General features: G+C 31.0%; 1 protein-coding gene across 19 annotated transcripts in view; it reads right to left on the bottom strand.

Annotated features, from left to right (window-relative positions):
• LOC143055569 (microtubule-actin cross-linking factor 1-like) overlaps positions 1-26,721 on the bottom strand; it is a 141,541-nt gene that overhangs the window by 88,600 nt on the left and 26,220 nt on the right. For 18 of the 19 annotated variants that reach the window (XM_076228756.1, XM_076228727.1, XM_076228783.1 and 15 more), the window contains 4 exons: positions 10,360-10,526; positions 5,370-5,485; positions 2,192-2,298; positions 1,650-1,769 (listed from right to left, as the gene is read on the bottom strand). In XM_076228756.1, coding sequence (XP_076084871.1) covers positions 1,650-1,769; positions 2,192-2,298; positions 5,370-5,485; positions 10,360-10,526 — 510 coding nt within the window. Of the gene's footprint in view, positions 1-1,649; positions 1,770-2,191; positions 2,299-5,369; positions 5,486-10,359; positions 10,527-15,458; positions 15,636-26,721 lie in introns of those variants that run through there. The other variant, XM_076228829.1, reaches the window with a different exon arrangement.

The following is a 26,721-nucleotide window of genomic DNA, read 5'->3' as shown; positions in this document are numbered from 1 at the left end:
TAATTATGACTTCTGGAATTAAATTGACCAATTTCATTGAGTGTTCCAAAAAGACACTCTGTGTTTCATTCCTATATATTTTGGAACCGACACACTAATCTGTATAATCTATTACACTATTCTAAGTATGTTTTAATCTTAATTCCAGTCAAAAAACTATCAAAAAGAGATCAAGGCCATAGAAAAATATCAGATGCATATGATATCCATATAATGAATTCACATTCAAAGTATTTCTGACCTTTCATTTCTTATTTTGAATATAGAGCTTATACAAAAGTTAAAAACTTATTATTGGGGAACACAAATAATCCAGAAACTGTAACCTTGACACTAGGGCAAGAAAACTAGGTTTAAGTTATTAAATAGACATACCAAAAAAACATATACATGTTCCAAACAAATCTTTATTTTTAAAATTGTCCATCATCACTATCCTGAAACTTAATCTCACCAATAAACAGAACCAGGTGCTCTGCAGGGCGCAGCTTTATACAACCCCAGTGGTCGAACCCTGAACAGTTGGGGCAAATTTGGTCACAATATTCAAGCTTGATACTGTTTGAATTTGGATTGTGATAAAATTTTTGACATATATTTTTTTGTCACAAAATTATTGTGGTGAAATATCTAACATATCTATTGCACAATACTGTGCAATTGAAGATTTCTTCTTGAAACTTTTCAAAATTCCAAATTGGAAAAATTTAAAAAAAAAAAAAAAAAAAATTCCTTAAAAAAAATGGTAAACAAAAATCCCCCCCCCCCCCCAACTTTTTGAAACCCCCTTGGAGCAATAACCCTAAAACTCAATCCCATGCTTTCCTTTGTAGTACTTAACCTTCTAGTACAATTTCAGAGAGATCCATAAACTTAAACAAGTTTTGTAATGATTGTTTTGAAACTAAAAACATGCTTTTTTTTTTTTGGCCCCTAATTCCTACATATTTTGGGAAATTAACCCAAAACTTAATCCCAGTCTACCCTTTGTTATAGGGTACATTGTGGTACAATTTCAGAGAGATTCATAGAATTACACACAAGTTAGTGTCTGGAAACTGGAAAAATGCTTGTTTTGGCCCCTTTTTGGCCCTTAATTCTTTAAACTTTGACCCCTTAACCCTTCAACTTGTTTTTTTAAACATTGCCATATAATTTCAGAGCAATTGAAATACCTGTACACAAGTTATTATCCTGAAACTAGAAAAATGCTTGTTTTAGGCCCCTTTTGGGCCCTAATTCCAAAACGGTTGGGACCATCATCCCCAAAATAAATCCCAACCTTCCTTTTGTGGTATTGAACCTTCTGAAAAGATTTCATAAAGATCTATTCACTTAGACTAAAGTTATTATCCGGAAACCAATGTGTCTTCTGACGACACAGACGACGAGGACATCATACCATTAAACGATCCCAAAAAATTTTTGGGGTCATATAAAAAGAGGTCAAGGCCATTAAACATGAATTCCTTGCAACCAATTTACATGTCATATACTGGTCTCAAATCAAAAACATAACCTTACTAAGTCAAGTGACAATGACTGGCTGACAACATGTTTAATGTATGTGCATATGAACTGAAAGACTGGTATCAATAAATACGCCACAATATAGGCCATACACTTTATTTCCCTTCATTGATACTTACTCTCATTTCTATCAGTGTTGTTGGAAATGTCTTGTCCATCATAATGTTGGTTGCTTCCTTTAGCCACATACATAATGAACTGGCTAAATCTCTGTATTCTTCTTGTTTTATTTGACGTTCCTGCAAAAAATATTGTAAAGTATTATGTCAGATTTATTGATCAGACAAGTACTATTGAGGTGTTTTATGCACAGAAAGGATACACAAATTCTTTATCAAGACTTCTGGCAACATTGTACATGGCAAACATTGTCACTTATACTTTTATTATCTCATTGTTTTCAATTCATTTTCATATATTATGTTAGTACTTCAAGATTAGGTAAAGGAGCACATTGTATAGAGATAGCATATTTTACCTAAATTATCATGTGACAATATACCACTCTAGGCAACTTTATGAACAATAATAGAGGGAGTATCCTCGTTTTCATGCTATTAAGAATGCATTGTGATGTCACAGTTCCATTGGAAAAGCATGCATAGTACGAATTCATATGACGAACGAAAACATATGATCTGACCATATATAATACACTTACATTATCACGTAGCGTTTGTTCCACACTTGGCACCTCTGGGAAAACATCGTACAATGAGGACACATAAGTAATAATAGACTTCTCATCTGGCTCATTCACATCCACATCTAAGAAATAAAACAAATAAAATCATTAGCTTTGGTGTGGGGAGTTAAAATAGGATGAAAATATGTCAACCCAGTCTACAGTCTTAAATCAAGGACAGTACAATTATGTACTACATACAAACAACGATAGTCAGTTGATCTCATTTTTAGTACCAAATAAAACCAACTATTGCTTTAATGTGTTGAATTGAGCTCTTGGCTAGACTTTGTAAATTCTGTACAACACTTGACAGACTCTGGGCAGATTTAGAGCTTGACATTAGGCACTTGTTCACAATTACAGATCACAAGTTGACCTCTTGATGTCTTTTTCTGGTTTTGTCATGCAAGTAAGTTGTAAGTTCATGAAATATACATTTTTTTTCATTCTTTCATGTGTAAAGACCCTCTGGTATGTACAATCTATATCAATTATAGTAGTCAGTTTGTCCTGTATTTTAAAGCAGGCCAGTCAATAACTAGTCCTCAACCTACTAACACATATAAAGGGTCCCTGATCACTACCTACTTAAATAATAATTAATTCATCATAATTAATTTGCCATGAATTACAAAACTCAATGACAATATGAAAAGGTATAGTAGATATAAAATACAGTATCCAGTATTTACTATACAACAATAAAATTTTATAGTCCATTAGTTCTTGAGTAACTAAATCCCTCATATAAACAATTGACAACCAAAATCTACATTTTCAGTGAGGTAAACAAATATTAAGTCTCAAATTTCTACTTATTGAATACAATGACCCTATCTATTAATATTCAATGATGTTAAATGGCCCTTATATTTGTCAGTCTATTTAAGATAAAAATTTGTTATGAAAATCAAGAGAACACAAATAATCAGCAGAGAGCAATGAGTACTGGCAGATATCAAAATTTAAAAGGTCTTGTCAACTGACAGAACTAAATGTTGATGTAGAGTTGTAAAGATTTAACAGCTAAAATAATTTACAGAAGTTGTTTTTTGTGGTTTGTTTATTAATTTTCCAGGACAGGTATCTTTTAAATGGTGCTTGCAAGTTGGAGAATACTCCAAGAGAGTACACACTGAAATGTCTCGCCTATTTATCCATCACTGAATTAATGTTGAAAGTCTGTGATGTGAAGGTTTTACTACAAATATCATTAACTTAGCATTATCAATGTGCTAACAGACACATACACCTTAAAATCATTCCATACACCAAACATAGAGGCTATAGTATCTGAGAAATACACCAAACATAGACTATAGTATCTGAGAAATACACCAAACATAGAGGCTATAGTATCTGAGAAATACACCAAACATAGAGACTATAGTATCTGAGAAATACACCAAACATAGAGACTATAGTATCTGAGAAATACACCAAACATAGAGGCTATAGTATCTGAGAAATACACCAAACATAGAGGCTATAGTATCTGAGAAATACACCAAACATAGAGGCTATAGTATCTGAGAAATACACCAAACATAGAGGCTATAGTATCTGAGAAATACACCAAACCACTGAAACTGAACCAATTGCTAAAAGTATCTAAGATACGGACTTAACCTTGATCACTAAACCATGACATGAGGTCAAAAACAGTTGAACCCTGTCTAACAAAGGTAGTTAACCTTACAAAGAACCCATATACCAAATACAGTTATCCCATAATAAGAATCACACATAACAATAAACTATAAGTATTGTTGAGGCAGTCCACTAAACCATGAAAATGAGGTCAAAGACAATAGACAAGTGACAACTTTGCTACATAAGGTATCTACATACAAAGTATGAAGCATCTAGTTCTACGACCTTCTTTGGCAAAATCAGTTGCTCTCTGAAATTATTAATGTCTGTTTATTTAAGTGTTTTTGAGCAAGTGTCCAAATTCTAGACAAATTAATTTCAGATGAATACACTTTAGTTACGACATCCATGATTTTGTATGCATAACCTTACGATCACCATTTAAAGTCTGAACGCATTCAATAAGTGAAACTTTATGAACTGGGAGGGAACTTTTAATGTGTTAAAAAGTTTTAATGTTTAATAGATTTAAGTGATTTATTGCCCCCGTTCCTTAAATATCTATCGGATATCATACAAGTTAACAGTTGAGAATAGTTTTGTAGGATGTGTTTAAAGAATTAACATCCAAATGTTAAATTTAATGATATAACTGAAATCATTCCTATTGAATATTTCAACAATTAAATTGTCAATACACAATACAGATAGATAATTTACAGGTAGGTATAAGTTGAACAGGTATACGATTTCACCTGTCTTTATTTATTTCAAATTATCCAGAAAAAATATAATGAGCACAGATATATAAGATTCCTTTATATAAATATCATGTATTTACAAATTCAATAACCCAAGCATTTTAAATCTTAATCAGGTTGACAAACCCTATACCTACAATAGATAAAAGTATAGTCGTTCAGGTATCTCGTTTAACAATAGAGAGATGTTTGTCTATCCAGAGTCAGGTAACATAGTACAGGTATGTCATACAGTATCATTAATCTGTACAGTACTTTGTTCCCTTGTCATAACAAAAAAGAAATTGTTCGTTTTGTTCTAAATTCGGTCAAACAGAATAATTAAAGACTCTCTTCTGATTTGAATTGAGCAGTGTATTATTAAGCCACCTATCTTTTCCTCCTGTTATTTTTAACTGGCAGTTTTTTAACAAACCTATGATTTCTGTCCATATTTTTAGACCAGGTGTTTCATTAAAGTGATCTGAAACATGCACTTTTAGACTTTCCCATCTGACTACTAAGTAAGTACAACCAGCTGAAGGTTACAGAATAAGGGTATTACACACTTCTTTCTCAAGTACATGTTTATTTACAAAGTTCTTTGATCCTCGTAAATAAAACCCAAAACTTCGTGAACCCAACATCAACATATATCAGCAAGTACTTAACAGCACTGTTCACATTATTCTACATTATGTATGAGCTATAGGTACTATTTTGAGCCTGCTTTTGGTATCTTATTAAAAATCTAGGTATCATGTTTTTTTTCTACAGATGTATGAACATTTCTGCTGCCTATGACAGAATATACCAACCTTCAGGGTCAAGAAGTCTTGTGACAGCTAATTCTCTTTCTGCTGTACCAAATGCTAGCTCTAAGTTTTGACGATTGTTATTGTGTCTTGTGCGGCTAATGTCAATCAAATCCGGCCTGAAACAAAAACATATTTAAAATCAATAAGATTCAATGAAAAAATATATGCATGGCTCTAGTAAGCAAGTAGCATTTGAAATTGAACTCACAATCTCAGTATTGACAGGCTAGTGATAGTTTTTGAAATACTTAGACCACTCAGCAACTAAGGACACTTATATTTATGTATACTATACATAGTTTTAGGTTTGATAGAAAGTTGCACCACACCATTTCTGCAGACCTCTCTGATTTATGATGAAAAATTTACTTTCTTTTGACAACCTTGTCTAGTTTCATAAAAATACTGATAAAAAGTGTGCACGATAATTGTCATACAAGTAATAAATTAACTTCCATACAAATGTAAAGATGTCCTTAGAAGCTGAAACTACATTAAACATCTTTTTAAAAGATCGTGAAAACAGGTTTTACAGTAGAGCAATGATGAAATGCAATTAAAGTTAATGGATCATAACTATCTCTTAGATATACAAATCTCAGCAGGCTTGAGTAATTCTACTATCATACAATAATAAATTAGTAACAATTTACACATTTTTGCTGCTCTTCCAATACATTATTTATATTTTTAAAGCTTATTTCATTTTTGATGTCAACTGAAGCCAATTTCCTTTTCTAATTACTTATCTGAGAACCATTCCATTCTTAATTTGATTTCAGTCATTTATTATGTAATAATATTAATAACCAAATTCAAAACTGCCGTCTTTAATTTTACTAAGCTGATCACTAACATGGTTTACAGCAAATTCAAAACTGCCGTCTTTAATTTTACTAAGCTGATCACTAACATGGTTTACAGGCAAATTCAAAACTGCCATCTTTAATTTTACTAAGCTGATCGCTAACATGGTTTCCAGGCTATGACATAGCATTTGTTAGCTGCTCACTTATATTGGTGGTTGACACCTTTACAAACTAAGAAGATATGTATAACAGTCATTATACTGAAACTCATGTACCTATTAATTTCACCTCTGTATGGTATACCGGTAATATGACAACAGATGGCAACCCAACAGCTTATCAATAAAGGGCTGCGCTTTAGCGCATGATACGCCCGTTGCTCTTTTAACTTGTCTTTTATGCTTTAAATGAATTTATATGATCAACTAGAAATATATATACAAATCAAAAGGGATGTTACATTAATATATTCACCAAAGTTTCATAAAATCCCCCTTTTTTAGGTATAAAAATTTATTACTTAAGAAAACGTAAAATCTAAAATTTATAAAAATGAAAAGGGAGCTTATGTCAATAGATATAAACAATTTATCAAAGTTGCATAAAATTTTGTGAAAGTGTTAGTTATTGTCCCAAAATTCGAAAATCCCCCCTTTTTTAAGCATAAAAATTCATAACACGGAAATGTAAAATCTGAAATTTATAAAAATTGAAAGGGAGCTGACATCAATAGATATAAACAATTCACCAAAGTTTCATGGACATTGGTGAAAGCCTTTTTGAGTTATTGTCCGAAGTGTTGAAAATCCCCCTTTTTTTATGAATAAAGCCCCATAAATCCAAAACTTAAAATCTGAAATTTATAAAAATTAAAAGGGAGCTTACATCAATAGATATAAACAATTCACCAAAGTTTCATGGACATTGGTGAAAGCCTTTTTGAGTTATTGTCCGAAGTGTTGAAAATCCCCCTTTTTTATGAATAAAGCCCCATAAATCCAAAACTTAAAATCTGAAATTTATAAAAATTGAAAGGGAGCTTACATCAATAGATATAAACAATTCACCAAAGTTTCATGGACATTGGTGAAAGCCTTTTTGAGTTATTGTCCGAAGTGTTGAAAATCCCCCCTTTTTTATGAATAAAGCCCCATAAATCCAAAACTTAAAATCTGAAATTAAAAAAAAACGAAAAGGAGCTTACGTCAATAGATATAAACAATTCACTTAAGTTTCATGGAAATTGGTGAAAGCGTTTTTGAGTTATTGTCCGAAGTGTGGACGACGGACGGACGGACAGACGGACGGACGGACAACGGTATACCATAATACGCCCCGTCTAAAAGACGACGGGCGTATAAAAAATAGATATGGTGTATTCATAATATTGAGAATGGAAATGGGGAATGTGCCAAAGAGACAACTACCCGACTAAGAACAGACAACAGCAAAAGGTCACAATACAAGATACAAAATCCCTACACATACTGGGGGAAGATTCTGCATAAAAAACAAGGGATAATAATTTGAAAGGCTGCTGAAGTTCCAAGCATCATAAGTCTGTTTTTTTTTTTTACCCTGAACAATCTAACTTATGTACACCCTTCAACAGTGAAATTCAAATTGTGTCATCAAAGTTTGGCTTATATTTTCATTTCCTGAAAACCTTTGATTTCAATGTTTAAAACTATGTACCCTCTCATTACTCAAGAGTTTACAAGATTTGTGGGGGGCAAAATCAACTGAGACTATACCAAAAGATCTGACAAATATTGTAAAAGGACAAAAAACAATCTCAAAAGATAGAAAAAGTTCAGTACAATGAAATTATCATAAAGTGAAATTGATTAAGTTATCTTATTGTTCTGTATATTTTATGGAAACTACAGTTTTTGCTTCTTATCTTTCAATTCAAATATAAATAATGAAACCCATCACATCTTGTTTACCATAGATATCACATCTTTTCTCATCTGATAATAAGTATTACTATACACTTTCTTCCTTCATTTTAATGTGTATTGCCTACCATAACATTAGATAAATCACTTAATAACAATGTTTAATTAGCTCCTGGACAAGTGTTACTTTCATAAATCTTTTTTGATGTTCCTATCATTCCTCAGGTTACATTATATAAAATACAGACATCAAATACTTGTAATTTCCTTTATCTCTTTTATTATAAATGAAAACTTTTACAAAAATCTCTGTCAATACAGGTAACAAAATAGCTAAGATATTTTCTCATCTTTTACTTAACAAGGCAATTAATTTCAGTTACTGATGTTTTTCAACGTTTAACAGGTTTTGTTAAGAACGTGAAACTTGGTATTGAAATACCAAACTCTGTAAAATTACCCTAGGTAATTGTTATATGAAGTTTCAATTGTCATTGTGTTGCCAAATAAGGATTAAACAGCAAAACGTTATGTAATAATATTAAGGAATAAATATGGGGGAAAAAAGTCATTGTAGAGAGTTGGCTCATTGACAATCATACCACATCTTCTTTCTTCTTATATCATAAGTAGGAATTTCTGTTTTAAAGATTTGTCTTAAGTAATGAATTATTAAACATTTTTAGATTTATTTAGTATTCCAGATTTGGTATGATCATTATGACTATCTCTGTAGGTGACCTTGAGGAATAAAATGTATTTAATATCTAATTTACACCATGATATAATGGTTAACACAAAATGATAACTTTAAATAATTTAGCAGGGGTCCTTTAACAACTTAACCATATTTTATGATATTACATTTAATGAAAGCATAGTGTAAATAGCCTTACAGAGGTCAAGCCAAACTACGTAACAAATAAATCAAAACTATCATAACATTTCTTTTGGCCTGAAATGAACCTGTTAGTTGGTGGCAAATGTCTAGAATGCGAATAATGAGGATGACAAACAAAGTGCCTGTTCCAAGTCGGGAGTCTCTGGCAGTTGTTAATCTTGTCTGTTTTTAAATTTTAGTTCATTTATATGTTTTGGAGTTAAATGCAGAGGCGAATTTAGAGTAGGGCCAGGAGGGCCAACCCTTTTTTGTGGGAAAAATTTGGTAAATATAAGGAATCACTGAAGCATGACTGGAGCAGGGGCCTCTTAGGCAGTCAGTGGGCCTACCCTTATGAAAATTTCTTCATCCACCACTGCAATGTAACGTCCATTTTCACTGTACTAGTACACATTTTGTTTAGGGGCTAGCTGAAGCCTGTCTCTTATGCAGGATTTTCTTGCTGTATTAAAGCCTTTGGCTATGTTCTGCCCCTTTGGTAGGATTGCTGTCAATTTGACACATTCCCAATTTCCATTCTCAATTTTACCCTTACTGAAATTTTCACATAAGATTTATTTGAGCTAATTGTGAAGGTAAAATTAACTGAACAAGAATTTGACTATTCCACAGTGATACAAGGAATGACATAGTCATACAATGATCACCAATGTGACTAATGTTAAGTATTTGTATAAGATGCCAGTGTCACAGTGTAATGGCCAGGCACAGTTTACTCCCTTGTTTGTTTTTGACTTACTACTGTGGGAGTGGATTAACCTGGTTAAATAAACTAAACAGGATTTTTGTAACCTAGGTCAGTAATGGTCAAGAATTTCAAGTTAAATGATGACCTAAATTATAATATTTTAGTATTGACAGAATCAATCTTATTCATAATTATTTTCAAAATAAGTAAGGCGAAATGATAATTTTTTATCCCTAATTTTATAACTCTTAACAATTAACAGTACTGAAATAACACGTAACTGTTTAATAATGCACATGTTATGCAAACAGAATATCATTATTCAGTGTACTTAAATTATGCACATATTTTCAACTTCATATATTTGATTCAGTTTTATAGCAGCAAAAAAGAAACATAGAACCAGCTAACAGACCATAACTATAGCCACAAAACCAAACAGCCATCAGATAAAGTGATTCATAATACAACCGTGGTTGGGATCAGAACAATAAATATGGTTTTTCCAAGAGACATGTTTTTTTCAACAAAAAGCAATTGACAGACTTATGTCACTAGACCATGGGATTCCATATTGGAAGGCAAGAACTGTCACCCCTAGATTGTTACCTTCACACAGTTGTCAACCAATATACCTTATATCTTAAAGCACATAAAAATCATATAATGTCCTACAGTTTTGTATTTCTACCTGTTTCTATGTATGATGGCAAGGAAGGCTTTTCCATCTCTCCAGCTGTTTGTGAAGTTCCGTATTTTGACCCCAGGATATCCCTCGACTGTTCTCTGGCCCCATATTTTTAAAGCTTCTTTAGAGGTTATGTCCTCAGGTTGTCCTGGAACCACTATCTCTGAGATCTGTAAAATAGAAATTTTTCAAACCTTTAAATCAATTCAGTAAAACAAAATCTAAGTATACAAATTTAACCATATTCAAAAATATTTAAAACACAAGTAAAGATTACTTTTGCCTCTGTAAGGCAATTTCATACATGCATGAATGATAGAAATAAGAGCTGCGTTGGATAGAACCTTATGCAAGTGCACATATACATGTACATGTAAAAGACTTTCAATTGGTTTTAGAACATTCATATACGATATCAAAGATGATTTTTTATCTGTGTTGTAGGGTTCTTATATCAAATCAATTTCCAAACAGTTACAGACCCTGCATAAATATTTATTTTACCAGAAATAAGTTAACAGATATTTTGATGATATTCATGTATAAGATTTCTTTTCTAAGATGCAGCTTACATTTTTCATATAAATTGTGTATCTATTTCCACATAATATGTTACTTGTTTTATTATATCATTTTTACACATATGATGCATGATTTAATTTATTTTTAGTGCATTAATACATTTATGGACTAAATTCTTTTATTAATATATTGTGAAATTGAAAACGGCAAATGGAAAAAGCCATTTATATTGCAGTTTAGGCCACACCAATTTAATTTCTTGTTCTACGGATTTTTGGACTCCAAAATTTGGGGCGAGCGAGCGATTTGAAAATTTTAATAAAAAAATATTTAATTTGCAAATTTTTGAGGCGAAGCTTGAAAAGTAAAGGCGAGCGATTATAATTTTTTTTTGTAAACATAAAATAGTAGGTTTTGACAATATTAAAGCTTGATTTATCACTTGTACTTTGACATTTCTTTAATTTCTGAAGTATTTTTTCCCTGTTCACCAAGAAATAATTAAATCTGGTCTATGTATGTGTGACTGACAATGAGACAATTCTCCATCCAAGTCATAATCAGTTTGGGGACAACCCCTTAATGTTATAAATATCCCTTTTACATGTTTTATGAGGGATCAATATAAGTTATAATATATTTGTTTGTACAAAAGGGCTCATATTTTCTCAGAGAACTATATATCTATCTGGTATTAAATGGTCAAAACATGTCCAATAATTTTGTAATATTCCTGGACTTTAACCATGTTATAATCACATTTACTTTAACAGTTTAATATTATTCAAAATAAGTGGACCCCTCTTTTAGAAAAAGTTGTTTAAAATATGATGTAACTCTCCTCTTTTTGAGTTCAGAATTCTAAGTTTTCAAAGGTTTTGTATAGAAGAACTATACAAATCCTTGGTATTTCTATTTTCTTTTCTACATCAGTAAAATGACCCCTTGTCTGAGGGAGGATTGTTCTCAACCTGATAATAACAAACACAGGTCAAAATACGGCCTTTTACACAGGGCTTTGATACAGACCAAACAGCAGGCTATAAAGGACCCCAAAATTATTAGCGTACACAATTCGAACAGGAAAACCAACGACCTAATTTATATATCATGTATATCCAAACGGGAAAATACAAATGAACAACATCAACAAACGATAACTGCTGAACGACAGGCCCCTCAATCAATCAGGACAGGTGCATAAACATGCAGCGGCTATGGATAGTTTTGTTTTGCCAGCATACAATATAATTGCAGTTGAAGGCAAATCTTTCAGAAGTTCTTTGTACTTTATTCTAACACAACGAACATTTTTTCGATAGGGAATATAAGTAAGGGGGAAAGTAACTAATTTTTTGTTCTTTAAATTTATTCGGAGCACTCCCGCTTTAGATAAATAGGTTTCATGCTGAAACAAATATTCTCACAGATATTTACAAAGTGTGGTGGGGTGCTTTTATGTTTAAAATCGTTATATACAGGTTAAGACTGTGATTTTAAAAACAAATGTTGATATCTTTTTATAATATTTACAAAAAAAAACGGTGCGGGAAATGGACATGATTACATTTCCGGATGCGGGAAGCGGGAATATAAAAAAAATAAAAAAATTCTGTTTTGAAAAAAATAGGTGCGGGCGGGTCCGTCGAACAAGGAATCAAATTGGTGTGGCCTTATTTCTATAAAACACATTTGTCTACAACTGGTACTAAGAAAAATAAATAAATTAGATTGGTGCAAGCTGGTCATAAGGGGTTCAATTCACTAGTTTATTAGTCTTAAATATATTTAAATGTAATAACATAAACATTGGAGTTACTAAATTAAAATTGCTGATAAATAATAATACCAAATGAGATTAGAAAATAAAACAATTAGCATGATCAAGTGTAATAGATCATATATTTATAATACTAAACCAATGTTATGGTATAGTGAGTACAAGACATTTAACTTTTGTTTACTACCAGGTCTGTTTTTAAAATGACCACAATACAGTAACAACCCTATAAGATTATAATAGACTTAGGAAACAAACCATCTGCTGACAAATATGTAGAGGGTTGAACTAACATAAAATTCTTGACACAAAATAACCAACGCCAATAGATACCACTGAAACATGTGCAAATTCTAAACATGATTCAGCAACAAAAAACAAAGAAAGGCCTACAGTTCAATAATAAAAAATCTTTCTGCATCAGCTGGTAGTCGATCAATAATAAAGAGAAGTTATTGACTGAAACAAATTATTGTAATGTGTTTGCAGTTCACATAATTAAATATTCAAACATTATTAATTATTTATGATTTGTCATCTTAGTTATGTAAGTTTTCTGTAAAATGGTATTTTCTCGACTAGAACCAAAACTACATTAGTCTTCTCCTTTTTGCAGTTTGCACTAAGATATAAGTATATACAACAGCTGGTAATGAGTATACATTGAAGGATATTAATGTCAAAAGGACATCCAATACTGACACAAAATATCAGTGCATTTCAAAGTTTAGTACAGTCCAGTAAAGGTTAATTTGTTTACCCTGATAAATTACACAATCTACTCTATGAACTGTTTTTAGTGAGATGATAAGACTCAAAGAAAGTATGTTGTGTAGGATATACACAGACATTTCTCTATGAATCTAAAATGTTGTTCAAACTTCAAAAACCCTGTATGCCTTAAGTTAATATTTTTCATATAAGACCAATACCCTACAATGACTACAACCCACTTATTTATGCAATGTTTACTATAATAGTCCTGAAAATTCAACCCCTTTTAATTTGAAATATTACTTTTAAAATAACCATTTTGAGCCCAAAACTGTCATTAATGTACTGTAAAGACCTATACTTGTAAAACTGTTTGGGCCATGTAAAATCAGTACTGGGTAATCTTATCTGTATACCATATATGATTGAGTTGAAGTAATGATAATAATATATTATTAATGAATTGACAAATGGTATTCACATGTTGTTGTTAGGCCACCCATATACAACCTAGTAGACTTTACCTTGGCCTAGTGACAAATTGAGTGTGTACTATCAGGACTAATTTAACCAGTAGTTACACATCAATTCTACTGTATTTGTTTGGTCTTTACTTAGTGTAATTGTATCATTCTGATAGTTAAATACTGATTTATGTCAAAGAATTCCTTAACTTAAGGTATGAAGGTAATCTTATGGGTCAATGTTTTATTTGGATCATTTTAGCTCTACATATAAATTTAGTATGCTTAACAAGGTGAACAAGAGCAGGAATGTCTATATAAAACAGAGGTACGCAAATAACACCTTAAATATCAAGAGACCAGCTACTATTACAGATCATACTTGTATAAAGGGCTGGTACTTGGCAAAGGACAGTTATGTTTAGAAAGTAATCAAAACAGTTGTCATAGATAGTCCTGGTGGCAAGAAGAATTATGTGGGAACTAATTATAAAATAAAAAGATACAGGATAGATGTTTTCAAGACACTATTTAAAATATAAACAGGAAAGGAGAATCACTGAAGGTCTGACAAGTATAACAAATCAGATGCCAGTCTATGTATGAGACAAAATAAATTGAATAAAACATTTCAATTTTCAAGATAGAAACAGGAGTACATATGAAAGATGTCTATAAAGCATGGGGCAACTAAATATTTTAGATGTTTCAATCTCAGTCCTCATATAATACTGTTGACCTTAGAGAAAGTCAACCCAAATTAAACAACATGATGGTCAATATTGGTTTAATTTTATCTATTTAATTACAAGGGGGATAAAACTTGGGTGGCTTATTGTCCAAAACTGTGTCCAATATTATCCATAAGAGGGTAAATACTTCAAAGGGGTTATCCAGCCAGAAAATTCTAATTTCTACACATTATGTGAACATATGTAAACAATAATATGAATTAACATGTATTGCTTAAGATGTAGGTCATTATCTACATATACAGAAAAGTAAATTATGTATATCAACAAATAAATCTCAACGTTTTCTTTGATACAGGTAGCAATGAAGGGGGATACACCTGAACATGAATACCTCAAGAATAAACACAAAGATAGTTTAAAAAACATGAATAAAAGTTCACTGATCCAAACAGCTTTTGTACCACAGAAAAAGATTTAAGATCATAAACATTGTCAATAAATAAGTCAATATTTATTTTCTTTGGCTGTTAAAAAAGCTACGCCTGATACAAAACTTATATCTAAATATTCAATATTTTCTTTCTCAATCAGTATACATACATGAAATATGTGAGATGAAAAAGCAGAAATATGTCATATTTAAATAGTATTTCTGAATATGTTTTTGCACAGTGGGTCGCCAACTTCATTATAAAAAGAAAACATAAAAGTGCATCATGTGCCATGGATCATAACTGACAAAAAATACCTTATTTTATACCATTCTAGAATGTAGTCTTCATTACTACCAAGAAACTTAAGGAAGCATAAGAAAAAGTAAGACATTTTGGAGGAAGTATTCACAGCTGGCCTATGTATGAACTTTGGATATTAACCTCTGTCAGGTAATTAACCTGAGAATGTCCTGTATATCATTATGTTTCCTACCTGATTAGAACCTGAAGCAACATCACTTTGACTCCTAGGAACTTGTAATGGTGCTTTTCCCTTTGTTTTCTTCTTTTTCTTTTTAAAGCAGCTAAACATTGCAAAATGTCACTTTGACACCACCGAAATTATCCACCCTCCACCCTTAATTCCACTGTATCATCGTAAATAATTAGCCAGAGTCCACACACTTTTACCTAAATAAATCCCAGTATGATATATTCCTCGGACACTCGCCAGGTATTTAAACGATGACAACACACAAAAACTTCAAACAATGCGCAGGTAATCCAATCAATACTATAAGCCAGGTAAAAATATCAGGTATGACAGTGCTTTTAATTAGAACATCCTAATTATTTAATCATTAATTACATCTTAATTAATTCATATCCTTATATCGAAACTATATGAATGAAATATATCTGCTGGACGACAACTATCTAATGAACCAAGCACAGGTAAACTTTGGATAAGTCACCGAGATAGGGAATGATATCAAATGAAAAGCGAAAAATACTGTCCCGATTAACAAGCTAGTGATAATGATTATTTGAGTGGTCACTAGGATTGACTGGACACACCTGGGCACAAAAATGTACCTGAATTATTAAGAAAGATGATATATGACAGTAGGCCAATACAGGTCCTGAAGATGAATATTAAAAATATAAGTAAAAGGCGTTGTTTGTAAGTGTAAGTATGTATTACCTGCAGGGTGCATCTTTTGATCTCAACAAAAAAATGTCAAGAAAAATATATTTTCTTGTCAATGAAATATTGTATATTAAAATAAGGTCACTAATAATGAGTCAGATATGAAAAGATGAATATAGAGTTGTGTGAAATATGAAACATACATTCATACAGAAAAACATACTATTATGGGGAAAGTTTCAAAAGTGTTGTGAACATAAGAAATGACCAATTAATATTAAGAAGACAAACAAATCAATAAAGAAAGATTAACCAAGAATGATAGACTAGTGGAGACATATAGAATGTCGACTGATTATTTCTTTAATTTAATAAAAGTGACTTACTCTTAGTGGTGTCTGAGAAGCCTTACACTTTATATAATCCCCATCAAATCTGACAAAAAGTTCTCTATTTATCCAAAAGCAAGAATATAACACTGGTGTTTTAAAATAAGGTTGAAATGTATTAGCATTGTTCTTAAAGATCCCAGAACGGATTTTTCTGAATATGGCTGCATAATCCATTCAATAGACAATATCTGCATTGATCTGCGCTTTGTTACATTAAATATTACATTGTCATACTTATATGCAAGGTAATTATAAAGGTGAAAACAAATTACTTTAATCAGCTTATTAAATTATAAATTGGGTATAACCAAACACATCCAAGATGATATATTTTGTATTGTTCTACAATGTACATAACAGTTCAATATTTGTTGGCAACAGTACATTAAATAGCCTTCACTTTATCAATAAATATGAAAATTAGGTGTATTATCTTTCAATTACAGAAATAACTGTTATCTTATCACCAAACGTTTAACATACATGTACACATACCTCAATATGACAAACAAAAAACAAAAATGAAAACATGTACCAAAGGTTTGAAACACGCCAGAAAGCAATGCAATAGCAACAAAAATAATTATGCAAGAGTTTGACCTCTACATGTCCGTTATTTTAACTGAGATTTTTGTAAGAAGACATCCTAAATCACTGCTTTTCTAAAATATGAGTATTGTTTTTTGTTAAAGTACATGCACATCAGACACAGCTAATTTATTTAATAAGATATTCTGTCAATACTTACAGAAAACTATCAGTAACGTACATCAACACAGACATTCATTAACTTTTAAGCACAAGCTATTGAGGTAATTCTGAAGGGGATAAGTGTATCAATGAGATCCTTTACCATTACTTATATAGGTGTTACTAAATTGTTAATATATCATAGGAACTAGAGCAAAATGTACTCTAAAAATTCTCATTTATCACAAAAACTAGGGATTTTCAAAGACTTTTTTAAACAATTAACATTGCACCTAAAAATATAATACAGATTATTATAATAGGCTAAAGAATCCAGGTCGGTGATCATAATGTTTTTGTACATCATAAATATAAACAAAAAATTGAAGAAAAATTAAAAATTTTGATTCTGAAAAAATATACCTAACAATTTTCATATGGCCCTCAGTGGCATAAACTATTTTAGAATGTTATTTATCATTGTGCCTTACACGATTAAAACACTATTTTTGTGTGTTTAAGAATTATGAAACACTATTTTCAAGTTGCTGAATAGTTAATGATTCCTTTTAATTGATTAAATCAATCAAATCTACATTTCTTTTTTTAACATTACAATATAGTTTCAACTTCAGCATCTTTTTATTTTTTGGTAAAAATTTCTTCATAAAATAGATTACCAGTTTTGTTTTTTGATTATCTCAGAGAGGAATTAGATTGAAACAAACCAATGTGTTGCAGAACTATCATCGACTATTTAGAAACTGTTAATCTAAAAGTCATTAAAACAATATGTAATTCATCATTTGGAATCACTTTCTTTTAACATGCAATTAGACCCTATATCTTAAACAAATTAGTAGGCAATTATATTAAACAGGAACATGTATTTTACCGGAAACTATTGCCAAATTATCGCTTTCACCTGTCCGTGTTTATGCTATTACATCACTTGATAATCATATAATACAGCTTTTTCAAGTTCGTAGCCACACTTCATTCTCGTCTTCACAAATCAAATTTCACAGGTTAAAAAAAATCACATAAAATGGGAAATAATGCAATTATAACTACTAACAGTAAACAAAATATATATTTTTCTTCAGATTGATAAAAAAATATAATCCAAGGGGAATAATTCATATTTCAAATGCTGACTTTTGTTGTTTAATAGATCAATAAGCAGCTACAGGGTTGTAATGCATATATCAAAGAACTGATTAATAAACAAAGCTGTTACTATGATAACCACATTATATAAAACACCATCTGTTTTATTTAGATTGAGATGCAATCATAATGACACATCTGTGATAATATTTTGGAAATGCTAGATTTTATTTGTATAAATTGTATTGGCCCTTTGGCTTAAATAACTTGTCAAAATCTATATATATCAGACAAAATAAATACCAAAGAAAACATTATATGTTTTCACTTACAGAAAAAAAAATAGAAAGAAATTGGTTATAATAATGTATGTAAGCAGTCTAATCAATTTGAAGTTAATTATAAAATTTGTTATATTTCAAACCAAAAGTCCTAAACCTGCAGTTCTACTCTTATCAACATTATGCACAAAGTAAGTGATTCCTGGTGGATAACACAGTATCTATTACAGAGTGACTTAGATGAAAGAAAAGATAGAAATTTTGTTAAAAGGATAAATAAGATTTTCATTGAAAAAATATTAATTATGAAGTACCACTTCATGCACTTTTCGTTAACAATTAAAAGCATAAGTTATTGGAAATAGAAATAATGAATGAATATTCAGCAGTTCTATAAAAGATCGGCCACTGATAGGTAACAGGATCAGATATAACATCATGAATTTTTAATTTTCAAGATTTTTTCATAAATCCTAAGAAGATTTCCAATGATACCCATGATAGTCAACATGCATTTTTAATAAATTTTGAGGGGATTTCCAGTTCCTTAACTAGCTGCAGAAAAATTCATATATCACTTATAGGTAACCTCATCCTTATTGACCATAAGATACTAGTAGTAACTGTTTTTTCATAGACAATACTTATCACTCTAAGGAGAGAGAAGACTATTTTCTTCAAGTATTGAAAAATACCTGTTACCACAATTGCCAGATTCAACTTATTTTATTCCAATGACAACTATTACAAAATGTCGGGACAAAATTAAAAAGCCAAAAAAATAGACCATTGATAACAATCACCATAGCCACCCTAATATACAAGTTAATAGATTCATGCAAGCCTCCATATATTCAAATTACAAATCAATGGCCATGTGTCATAGACAGCTCTTGTTATGCAGACTGTATTTATCTATAGAAAGTGCAATTCTGACATACTGAAACATCAGATACTCCACCTTGTAATGTAACCTTTAATTAACATCCTTATCAATGGCATTAACTACATGTTTAATTGCCATAGTAACACATACATTTCAATTTTATTTCTTTTTGAAGTAATTCTTTAACACTAAAAAGTGAAGACCCTAATAATTAATGAACATACACTATCCATTAATATGAATCTCTGATGGGATGGTTACTAATTCAATCATATGGAATCTTCTTATTTTTCTGATTAAAAGAAAAGCCCTCAGATCAGTGTAAATCATTTCCATTGATTGTAAGAATAGACTGTCTTAGTGTGGAATGAAGTAAATATAAACAAAGTTACCCCTGGTTTGATAAAGACAAGATAAACACTGCTTGGTGACAAATAGTATGAAAGCAACTAATGATAAATCAATATCTCTCTCTATGCTCCCAAGCACTTTGAATCATTTATGAATCACTGTTCAACAATATTTATTCATGTTTTTTGATAATCATTGTAAAAAGTGTTCACACTAGTCATTTTTGGGGACCTTTATAGCTTGCTGTTTGATGTAAGCCAAGGCTCCATGTTGAAGGCTGTACTAGGACCTATAATGGTTGACTTTCACAAATTGTAACATGGATGGAAAGTTGTCTCATTGGCACTCATACCACACCTTCTTATTTCTTTTATGCAGAAAACAAAGATGCAATCATCAGCCTTAGTCTAACCTTTTTCACTTTTGGTTATACCTGACGGACCTTGACATGTGACCTTGAGTACATGTATGATATTTTAATGGAAACCAACTTTACCATATTTGATGAAGAAGTGATAAAAGCAATATAGAGCAGACTAGCATTTCTAGGTGACAAAGCCATTTGGTTTCTGACAATAGTATAATATCAAGGGCTAAACAATGAAGGAATAGATTATGAGAAAATCTATATTGAGTCAATACAATGTTGAGGACAAACAATACAATGATGGTATTGCCAAATTATTTTGAGGCCATACTTAGATGGGAACAAGATAAAATTTCAAGATATATCTGACAGTAAACCCCCACCCCCACTAAATTCCGACTCTGTTCACTAATCTTAAAATGAGCCATCTAGCTTCTAATTTTATAACAAGAAGTTGCCAAAACCAATTCCTTGTATATCCATGACTCACTGTATCTGACATTGTTTCACATGCTTCATCAATCTAATTTTAATGCCATTTTAATGATGATAATTCAATACATTGGTTTACCACAGTAATCAAATCTTATAATTTTCAATATAACACAAACACTGCTGTTAACATTACAATAGAGGAAGTCATGTATTCCAAATAATGATAGAACCAGATGGGTTACCTGAACAAATACCTATATAATAAGACTATAATTGCCAGTCAGCCTACCTATAAAAAGTACCTATATTATAAAACTATAACTGTCAGAACAAGCTATCTGAAAGATTACCTAACAAGAATGTGTTCATAGTACACTGAAGAACCACTCTCACTTTTATTTTTCCATGTTCAGTGGACTGTGAATTGGGGTCAAAATTATAATTTGGCATTGAAATTAGAAAGATCAAATCATAAGAAACATGTGTACTAAGTTTCAAGTTGATTGGACTCTAACTTCATCAAAAACTGTCTTGACCAAAAACTTTTACCTGAAACGTGACATACGGGGCGAAAGAATGAATGAATGGATGAACAAACAAACAAACACACAGACACGCAAACATGCTACTACGTAGGTCATAATCAAAGAGCTGAAGAGCTCTGAGGGGAAAGACGGCCATTGTTTTTTTGTTTTTTTTGGGGGGGGGGTTATCTTTACAAACAAAGAATGAGTAAAAGAACACAAACAAAGAATGAGTAAAAGAATAGCTAGAACATATAGAAAAGTTGACAATAATGAAACTTATTGTTGTTTATTGTTATTTCATTTCCTTAGTCAAGAATTCATCATAGAGACAATTTGGACCAATGAGATCTGCACCTTTTTAATCAAAACTTTTGATTAAAGTTGGGAGTTAGTTATCTAAAATTCAATTGAATTTAACAACTACTACAATGTATTTTAGAATTTTCATTATGTACCAATGAACGACAGGCTAGGACCATTCTCAATTTTTTGTGACAGTACTCTCAAGATTTTTTAATTTTTTCTCAAGAAAGTGAGGACTGTAAAATCTATTCAGTTTTAATTTTCCATTAAAGTTCCCAGTTACAACTCTCATCACAGGGATACATGTACTTATAAAATCCAATATGATTGATATAAGCTGTGTGCAGTTTGTTTCCAGATCCCACATTTTGATATATTTGCAAATTCTAAATTGGAGGCAGATTCTAAAAACAGAACTTTACAGAAAGAATTAAAACTGCCGTTTCTTTCCCCATTCTCATGTATCCCCATTGACATTGTTTACCGCGAAAGTTGACCTACAAATTACCTATAGCCTCAGATTAAAGCATTGCATGCTGGTGTGTGAATCATCTACACTACAGCAAACATCATTAGGTTTATATTAAACAAATACCGATTTTAAATTATTATACAAATACTGTGAATGATTTTTTATAATGAATAAAGGATATCCCTGTGTAGTGTGGCATTCCAACAATGACGTCACTAGGTCAGATATATTTAGAATATTTCGTAGTACTGATTTTTCCGGACTGTAACAGAAATGTATATAGTGCAAGAGAAAGCTCAATATACGATAATTTCACGAGAAACAGAAGGAAAATGTGTAAAATAAGTGTTTAAAGTCAATCTGTTCTCCTTGTCATCAATTTCAGTATGATATTTTAAGGGGGTTTCCAAACTATTTAAACAAAATGATTGACGTGAGGGCATTGAACTCTGGCCAACCCCATTAGGGAATTGACGGCTTAAGTCGTCTTTCCCCAAAAATGTAAGAACAGGTTACCTAAAAACTACAACATCAAGAACAACTCAGTTATGTACAGGTGTGCCTTAAGTTGTGAAAACAGGTAATCTGAATGTTTACCTGCAACTGTTAGAACATGTTACCATTGGAATTTCCAATAATTGATAGAGCAGGTTAACTAAAGGATTACCTATTTCAAACTGTTAGGATAGGTTACCCCTTGAATTACTAGTAACAGTTACAACAGGTTAACAGAACAATTTCAATTAATTGGCAGAGCAGGTTAACTAAAGGATTACCTATTAACTGTTAGGACAGGTTACCCAGAGAATTACTTGTAACAGTTAGAACAGGTCACCCCTAGAATGACTTGTAACAGTTAGAACAGGTCACCCCTAGAATGACTTGTAACAGTTAGAACATGATTTCCAATACCCTATCAGGGATTGATTTATTGATGATTGATGCTTACTTTATGCCCCTTCAGCACCATTATCTAAAAGATTAAGAATAATTTAAAACAGGCTTCCCAAAGGATTACCTGGTAGTGGTATAACAGCTTTTCTGAATGATTACATATAAATGTTAGTAGGCTTACCATGTTGGTTTACATGTATTCACAAATTACACAGTATCATGAAAACTTATTGTTGTTCTGGATACTATTTGTTAACTTTATTTGTCAAAACTTTGACCAGCAGGATAGTTAAATAGTCCTAATATAGAAAGGTTGTCAATTTTGGCACTCAAGTTTTTCATATGTCAATGTTCTACACATTTCTGGGTATGACATTGAATGGAATAGATTGAACCATGATAATTGTATTAAAACCAACCTCTTTCATTGGGAGACATTGGTAGACATAATTAAATCCAATTTGAGAAGAATACAAACTATAGACAGACTGCTGAGATGAAATCATCATCAACAAGAGTAATAATAATAAAACAATAATTGACAAAACTTTCCTCAAACAATACACCACCACAATGGTTTGTTTTCAGTACTAATTAGTTTTGACAAAGTTCTCTGACACAAAACAAAAACATCTGTCTTGACTTCCCTAACAACAAGATGGTGACTGCTAATTTTCTGCATAGTTCTTACCAATTATAATGGCTCCTACATAAAACTAATAGGCTAGAAGGTAATCAAGTCAACCATGTATCAGTACAAAATCTTTACTACTGTTGTTCCAAAGATGACTCTCTCTGTTTTTATGTTTTGCATAAAACTTTACTTTTTTTTGTATTAATTTTACACGTCATACATGAGGGTCAGTGCTATTTTTAAATCAAATTGTTTTTTAGTATTTGCAACAAAATATTTTTTTCAATTATTTATTATTTATGTTTCAGCTCATTACACCTTCCCCTACTTATCAGACAAATGAAATCATCTTTTAAATCTTAAATGGATTCAAATTGTAAAATTCATCTACTACAAAGCTTTTGAAACATAAATATGAAAAGAAAATTACCAGTTACCAATATTTTAAATGAAGACTAGTTTTGAATAAATATTTCTAATAAATTACTGTACCTTTTCTTCCTTTTCCTTTGACCGATTCCATTTCAACTTGGAAGTGAATTTAAAATTAAATCTTTTCTTTTCCATGAATGTAATTTCAATCAGCAAACAATATATCCAGTAGAACAAAACAAATAAATAAATAGCCCAAATATTAACAAATTAAGAAAAGCAGAAAATAATCAACATAAGAATCGGTAGTATCTCCTACACAATGATGTGAGTTAGTACAGCATCACCATCTGTAGTTGTATAAACACGACAGGCTTGTTATCTTCACTAATATCAATACACACACTTCACTTTTTGAATCAGCCGCCTAATTTTCATTAAGAACAATTAATTAGGAGAATCCACTTGAAATATATGTTGTACACCAGAAAAAAGGTAAAATTTTCAACAAACAACAAAGTTTATCTGCAATTCATCAAACTTTTTTATCTTTTTTGATCGTTTCACTTTTTTCAACAAAACATGAAGAAATTGTGTTATCACAACCTGTGCCGATACTTCATTTCTGCCTATCAAATCTTTTACATCTTTTGTTTCTAATGAGTGTACATTTACTCACAAATTACAAGGCTATGGGAATTTATCTAATGAAAAAAAAGTTCCTTTAATTTAACAAATAGAAGACCTATATTTGTCAAATGTTTAATTAAGAAATGACTAATATTTTTTCTGTCTATGAAGAAATAACATAAAAAATTTGGTGCACACTCAATAACGTGCGTAGCAGGTTATTTAACGGTGTGCACCACATTTTTTATGTTATTTCGAATAGACAGAAAAAATATTACAGTCATATCTTATAATTTAATTCTAAATTCCATTTTAAACTGTAGAAAACCATTAAAAAACGTTGATGACGTCACGGTCACATGACTAAATTATGTCTATGGGCTCATAACAAAATAACTTCAGCCAATCAGAAGACGCGTTACATCCAAAATTAAATTATTAATGTATAACCAACAAACAAAATTGACAATAATGATGAACGATCTATAAATTAATTATATTCTTTGTTTTCTAAATGGACACTTGCACATTAAAAAAAAAAGTCAAACGTTTTTCTCTCTGTATACTAAACACTTATTTCAAAATACATGTAAAAAAAATCTCAATCAAAGATACCAGGCTTATAATATTGTACGCCAGATGCATGTTTTCTCAGCAAAAAACTAATTACTGATGCTAGAATTAAAAAAGTTAAAAGGCCAAATAAAGTTAATAAAGTCGATGAGCATTGAGGACAATCATTGCCAAAAGGTTTTGCCAATAATTGGTAATCTATTCATGGGAGTAGAAAATCCTTAGTTGAATTTTTCCATGAAAAAGTAAAACTTTTCCATGAAAAAATTAAAACATTTGGTTGGTTTTATCCGCAATGATTTATTCAGCTGATTCTTGGAACTATTTTCGACACACAATATAAATTTCCATGCATAAAATGTAGGTAACACCGAGCAAATGCTGGAGAAAATCTATGGTTTGGAACAGTCTACTATCATAAATTATTCCAGACAATGGGTTACATGACAAATATGTAGAAAGGATTCAGTGGAACAATATTTGGATAAATTACAAATATCTGTCACTTTTTTCATTGGGATGACTTTCATTTGGATAAAATCAAATATCTTCTAACCTTTCTATGGCTCAGCAGTTTCTAGAGATGTTTATAAAAAGAAACTTAAATAAACATTAATGAAATCATGCCAATAACATATAATTAATAGCAGTATTTTTAGTGAATAATGCAAAATTATCTTGACACATGAACTTGAAGAAGACCATTTGGTGATCTATACTTGTTCCTTTGGAGTGCCAATCTTTTAAAAAATTGTTTTATATTGTGAGTAGCTATCTGTAAGAAATAACACAAAACAAAACTAGAATATCAAAGTTAGGTTGAAAATGCCAATGTACTCTGCCAAAAATTGAAAATTAAATGGGAATGATTGGCACATGTTTCTATGATTTGAAAGTTTGTTCACAATGCTACATTGTTAATGAGATATAAGTATATAACAGATAAAGGAATCTTCCGTCTGTAATGATAACATCATAAGACTAATTACGACATTTTATTATACATCCCTACCATAAGTATTGCAGAAAGCAAGATGTCATTGCCAGGTACCGAGATTAAAATAAATGCAATGCTCTTTTAATGATGCTGAATGTTAAATTACCAAACTATGCTAAAGAATTGCTATAAATTACAATACAAAGGCTGCCGTTGAAATAATGGCTCTTGCCCCAATGCATAAGCCATAAAAAATTGGATCACTTGTAGATTTTCCATTATTGGCCTGAACATTTGACCTCACAAGTGAAACTCTTAAATCCTTTTATTTTTAAAAACACATCTGCACACAATAAGGAACAAAGTAATGGAACAATAAAAAGGAATAAGATACTATGGGCATAAAAATCAGAAGTCAAAGATGCACAGACAAAAATATGACCACAAAAATGTGTATTCCTTGTAACTGAAGTCATCAGCATAAAAATGTAATGGCAATGCTGGCAGCAATAAAAAAAAGTCTCAGGAATACAGCAAAAGAAATAACTAAAAAGTCGACATTAAATTGCCTAGTTTGTTACTTCTTCACAATGAAAAGCTTCTGTCCCAGTTTGGTAAACTTCCATGAAGATAAGACAAAGTTATTTAAGTTTATAAACCTTTACCCACAGACTGTTCCTAAATGATGATTGAAAAAAAACTGATTACTCTTTTAAAGCATCTGAGAAAATGAAGGTTCAAAATGAGTAGTC

The sequence above is a fragment of the Mytilus galloprovincialis genome, chromosome 1 (assembly GCF_965363235.1).
Source record: "Mytilus galloprovincialis chromosome 1, xbMytGall1.hap1.1, whole genome shotgun sequence".
NCBI lineage: Eukaryota > Metazoa > Mollusca > Bivalvia > Mytilida > Mytilidae > Mytilus > Mytilus galloprovincialis.
This window is presented reverse-complemented; position numbering and strand designations above follow the sequence as displayed.